The sequence below is a fragment of the Hypanus sabinus genome, chromosome 8, assembly GCF_030144855.1.
Source record: "Hypanus sabinus isolate sHypSab1 chromosome 8, sHypSab1.hap1, whole genome shotgun sequence".
NCBI lineage: Eukaryota > Metazoa > Chordata > Chondrichthyes > Myliobatiformes > Dasyatidae > Hypanus > Hypanus sabinus.
The window spans coordinates 153,343,839-153,349,838 of NC_082713.1; the positions used below are offsets into that span (position 1 = coordinate 153,343,839).

General features: G+C 40.9%; 1 protein-coding gene across 3 annotated transcripts in view; it reads left to right on the top strand.

Annotated features, from left to right (window-relative positions):
- The window catches only part of mdfic (MyoD family inhibitor domain containing), a 57,168-nt gene extending 55,325 nt beyond the window's left edge, over positions 1 to 1,843 (top strand). For all 3 annotated transcript variants that reach the window (XM_059978259.1, XM_059978260.1, XM_059978261.1), the window contains exon 5: positions 349 to 1,843. In XM_059978259.1, the coding sequence (XP_059834242.1) occupies positions 349 to 599 (251 nt within the window). In that variant the 3' untranslated portion in view covers positions 600 to 1,843. The remainder of the gene's footprint in view (positions 1 to 348) is intronic.
- Positions 1,844 to 6,000: the final 4,157 nt, after the last annotated feature.

Below are 6,000 nucleotides of genomic sequence, written 5' to 3' on the forward strand. Positions count from 1 at the left end.
ACAGTAATCAGAAGTATTTTGACTATCTTGATCTTTTTTTTAAATTTTTAACACTTCTAACTAATGACATACGGAAATCGTGCTTCAGTCTCTATCACCAAGGTGGGATTTTGTGTCAATGTTTTTGTGGGATGGGTATAGTGGTGGGGCAGTGTTATAAGGCATGTAGCAATAGAATATTGAGTTTCTTGACTATTTCCGTTAAATGTTACTAATGCTAATGGTTGGAAAAAAAGTTTGTTATGGAATAAAAGATAGTTATGTCAGTATGATTTGATTTAATGTGACTTTTCCTTTTTTCTTTCCCATTTTATAATCGGCTGGATGGGTGGTGATGTACACTTGAAGATGGTTGTGTGCATTGCATTCTCGCCTGCCTATTTTGTGAATTTGTCACCTTTTGCAACATTATTCTGGGACAAGCTTCGTGTGGTATATGCACATCTGAAAACACTTGCTGCTGTTGTGGACCAGATGATTTTGGGGATGACTGCAACTGCCCATGTGATATGGACTGTGGCATGATGGATGCCTGCTGTGAGTCCTCAGACTGCTTGGAAATCTGTATGGAATGCTGTGGGATATGCTTTCCTTCATGATCATCTGACTTAACATCTTTTTTAAAGCTTTGCTTTTCAAAAATCGACATAATGCCTCCTCATGGACATGATGTACCCATGTGATTATTCTCAACAGACCAGATACATATAAGCTTTTACATTGGTATTAAAAACAATTACTGTGGAAATGAAAATCATCTCTGAACTATTATGGGCAATGATCTGGCATGTTTATTTGTTAAATGTGCAGGAAAAACTTCATTAAAGCTTGCAAATGTTGCTTTATTATTAGGTAAAGATGTTGCTATGGAATATTTTACTTGTCTATGATTAGATTATGTACAGTTTCAAAAAAATTCTGCACAGACTTTTATGTATTAATGTTATGTATTGTTAAACGTGTTTTGAATAATTGGATTATACACAGAGTTTATAATCTGGGTTTGTAGTTCTCTGTCCTGATTATTTTTGTTTTTTTTTAAATTCAAATTAGAGGAAGGGGTTTAGTTGCTGTTCCTACTAAATTATTAACAATATGCTCATTAATATAACTGGCTTTCTGTTACGCCACTGGTGTTTAGGGCAGCAATGAAGGCCCTCTATCTCTGTCTGTCCATACAGATATAGAAGGATTCTTCACGGCAGTTTAATAACTTTTTTTAACTGGAGGACTAGTGGATCACGTTTTGTCTGGCCTCTACCTTATGACCTGTTTGGCATACTCTACCGAGAGCCAAACCACAAGGCCCGGACTCCAGCCCGCACAGCTCTGTGGGTCATTGAGTCACACAAGCCTCCTAATCCTGCGACAACCTTGGAGGACCTTAATATAAACAAAGTGTATAATCTTTGTATTTAGTGCCTTGACTTTAAAAACAAGTTTTGTAAAAACTTCCTTTTTGTTGTGTCCATCAAACAGGAACAATTGTAACAAGTCTTCATCTCTGCTTATTTTCTTGAATGAGTTGTTATAAATTATAAATCAACTTAAGCCTACCTGCATGGGGAATTAGGAGGGGTTTTGAATACAGTCATATATGTCATTAATTTAAGAACTATTTTTTCTGGAAACTTATTGAGTAGAATAGCAATAAGTCGAATAAAGTTGAAAAGCAATGCAGGTTAATAGGGGGGAAAATTTGTTTTAATTTGTACGTAGCTTCTCTTTCTGAGAGAAACAAAGGCTGACCATATATTTTTATAGCTTATGTTTTTAACAGACTAGAGCATTGGTCCGGGCCATGTACTAAAACCAACCAAGACTATTTTTAAAATAAAAACAATTAGACTTAGTTAAAACTTTGACTGTGTTTTCTTTGAAATGTATGATTGCATAATCCAGTTAATGTGTTGAATATTTGTGCACATTTTGTTTTCGCTCATAACGATAATAACCTGTAAGACTTTATGATGGAAAAGGCAATGAGAACCATGTGGCAATATGCACCAATTAGTGCAACACTATTGCATCAGAGAGTGTCAGAGTTTGGAGTTCGGTTCTGTCACTGCTTGTAAGGAGTTTATACGTTCTCCCCGTGACAACATGTGTTTCAAGTGTCCTGGTTTCCTCGTTCAGTCCAAAAACATACCAGTTAGAAGGTTAATTGGTCATTGTAAATTATCCTGTGATTAGGCTAGGATTAAAATTAGGTGGGTTGCTGGGTGATGCAGCTCATTGTGCCAGAAGAGCCTATTCTCCATTCCCCACCCGCCCCCAATTTCTAAATAAATAAATGGGTTTCTGATTGAGCTCATTTTTTCAGGAATCTCTTCTGAGGACATTGTGTACATGTGAAAGAATGCTTGAGATGGCCTTGTTAGAAAAGATATTTTGCTATCTTTAAGTTGTTGCCTTATGGGAGAACAAATGACAAATGATTCATTATGATTATGGTGAATTTAATGATGCGGTTCAGATTTGGAACTTGACTGAAGAATTCAGTTGAAGTATGTTGGTATTTGTCCATGATGTCTGACTTATCACTGTGAATTTGAAGCTTAGTTTGGTGGTTAAATGAGCAGCCAATTATTCAGATTCCATATTTTAATGTATAATTAGGTTAAGAGTCACTTCAGTAACAGTACAATGCATATTGCATAGAAATCAAAAATATCAGAAAGCAAATCACTTATAAATTTACTTCCAAGTAATAAACTTCTACATAGTATTTCCAAAACTTTGTTTCATGGGAAGTTGGGCTAGTTCCCTTAGGTCTGTGAATTCAGAAGAAACTTCATCCTAGTAGAACTACTTGAATTGGAAAGGAGAACTTGGGTGAAGGTTGAGAGAAACAAACTCCACTTCAGAATTATTTGCTTTCTCCAATTTAATCAATGGTATTATAAAGTTTGCAAAAATATTAGTGCTTATTAAGCAACACACACAAAATGCTGGTGGAACGCAACAGGCCAGGCAGCATCTATAGGAAGAAGCACTGTCGACGTTTCAGGCCGAGACTCTTTGTCAGGACTATCTCAAAGAAAAGATAGTAAGAGATTTGAAAGTAGGAGGAGGAGGGGGAATTCCAAAATGATAGGAGAAGACAGGAGGGGGTGGAGTGAAGCTGAGAGCTGGAAAGGTGATTGGCAAAAGGGATACAGAGCTGGAGAAGGGAAATGATCATGGGACGGGAGGCCTAGGGGGAAAGAAAGGGGGAGGGGAGCACCAGAGGGAGATGGAGAACAGGCAAAGAGTGATAGGCAGAGAGAGAACAAAAAGAGGGGAATAAGTAAACCAGGGATGGGGTAAGAAAGGGAGGAGGGGCAGACAGAGCGTAGGTGTTCAGCAAAATGGTCTCCTAATCTGTGTCAGGTCTCACCAATATATAAAAGGCCACACTGGGAGCACCGGATGCAGTATATCACACCAGCTGACTCACAGGTGAAGTGTTGCCTCACCTGGAAGGACTGTCTGGGGCCCTGAATGGTGGTGAGGGAGGAAGTGTAAGGGCAAGTATAGCACTCATTCAGATAACAAGGGTAAGTACCAGGAGGGAGATTAGTGGGAAGGGATGGGAGGGACAAATGGGCAAGGGAGTCGCGTAGGGTGTGATCCCTGCGGAAAGCAGAAGGGAGGGAGCAGGGAGAGATATGCATGGTAGTGGGATCCCATTGGAGGTGACGGAAGTTACAGAGAATTATACGTTGGACCTGGAGGCTGGTGGGGTGGTAGGTGAGGACAAGGGGAACCCCTATCCCGAGTGGGGTGTCGGGCGGATGGGGTGAGAGCAAATGTGTGTGAAATGGGAGAGATGCGTTTGATAGCAGAGTTTGATAGCAGAGTTAAAGGAAAGCCCCTTTCCTTAAAAAAGGAAGACATTTCCTTTGACCTGGAATGAAAAGCTTCATCCTGAGAGCCGGAGATGGAGGAATTGCGAGAAGGGGATAGCACTCTTGCAAGAGACAGGGTGGGAAGAGGAATAGTCCAGGTAGCTGTGCGAGTCTGTAGGTTTATAGTAGATATCAGTAGATAGGCCGTCTCCAGAGATGGAGACAGAAAGATCAGAAAGGGGAGGGAGGTGTGGGAAATGGACCAGGTAAATTTGAGGGCAGGTTGGAAGTTGTAGGCAATGTTAATGAAGTCGACGAACTCGGCATGTGTGCAGGATGCAGCACCAATGTAGTTGTCGAGGTAGTGAAGGAACAGGGAGATGGATACGCATATAGGCTTGGACCACGAACTGTTCCACAAAGCTAACAAAAAGACAGGCATAGCTGGGACCCATACAGGTGCCTTTTCTGAACACCTATGCTCTGTCCACCAGAGAAAGCAGGATCTCCCAGTGGCCATGCATTTTAATTCCACATCCCCTTCCCGTTCTGATATGTCTATCCATGGCCTGCTCTACTATCAAGATGTAGCCACACTCAGGTCGGAGGAACAACACCTTGTATTCCACCTGGGTAGCCTCCAACATGATGGTATGAACATTGATTTCTCTAACTTCCGTAATTGCCCCTCCTCCCCTTCTTACCCCTTCCCTGATTTATTTATCACCCCCCCCACTTTTTGTTCTGTCTCTGCCTATCACTCTTTGCCTGTTCTCCATCTCCCTCTGGTGTTCCCCACCTCCTTTCTTTCTCCCGAGGCCTCCCGTCCCATGATGCTTTCCCTTCTACAACTCTGTATCCCTTTTCCCAATCACCTTTCCAGCTCTTAGCTTCACTCCACCCCCTCCTGTCTTCTCCTATCATTTTGGATTCCCCCTTTCCCTCCTACTTTCAAATCTCTTACTATCTTCTCTTTCAGTCAGTCCTGACAAAGGGTCTCGGCCCAAAACGTCGACAGTGCTTCTTCCTATAGATGCTGCCTGGCCTGCTGCGTTCCACCAGCATTTTGTGTGTGTTGCTTGAATTTCCAGCACCTGCAGATTTCCTCGTGTTTGCGTTAGTGCTTATTAAGTTGCCCTCTCTCAGCTGATTTACACAAATATTTTGAACTCGCTTTTGCAATTGATATAGTAAAAGATTTCTGCAGCATTTACAATGGTATCCAGTTTGGCAAATGAACTCAGGATGCCCAAATACAGTGCGTCAGAAAAAAATATTTCCAATTGACAACAGAGTATGATTCTATATATGGTATAATAATCTATAACGGGGGCTCTATTCATTAGACTAAGAAAGGCTTTGGATTTTAAATTCATCCTAAATATCTAGAAATTTGGATCACATCCATTTTTGAAGTCCTAATAATATGAGATACTTCTACAGTGAAACAAATTAGTGATCATGTGGTCGGGGGAAATAACTGGAATAGCTTTGCTTTACTTGTGCTTACTTGTCTTTTCAAGTAACCTTAACACCTAATCACAGTTAGGCAGGTGAGCTATCGTTCATCTGGTGTCTCATGGGAAGTAGTCTGGTCTGAAAGAACTTTCGCTAGTGGAGCCACGGATCGTCGAGAAGGGGAGAGAATAGAAACAAAGCACAAGTCTCAAGTCTTTATCTGAAATCCTGTCTTTGGCACCAGCCCAAGCGACCACAGGCAGTGGCTAAGTTGGGAGGTAAGTGCAAGCTGATGCATTCATGCTTCACTCTGGTTTCAAGGTAGCAGGTAACGAAAATTTTTAAGAACCTGAAATAACTGGAATGGATGTCTTAGAAAAATATATGATGCAGTGTGTGTGTTATGAGCAGTCTTGTCCCACTGCAACTTTAACATATGCTAATTTCCTACATTCAGACCGACACAAGCTTTACTTGACTGTTCGAGAAGAATCTCAGCTCCTGACATTTCGATCGAAGTGTGTTAATGTGCTCCACACTGAGTCATCACATACACAATATATAAGGAAATGACAGCTCCTTTATGCTGAATCATGACAGGAAGTGTTTGGACTAACTTCCTGATGTTTGGTACTTAAATAATGGGTGTAAATGTATCAAAATGCGAGCTGTATTTTTCTCCTGCATGATTTGTACTTTAGAAGATGTTCAA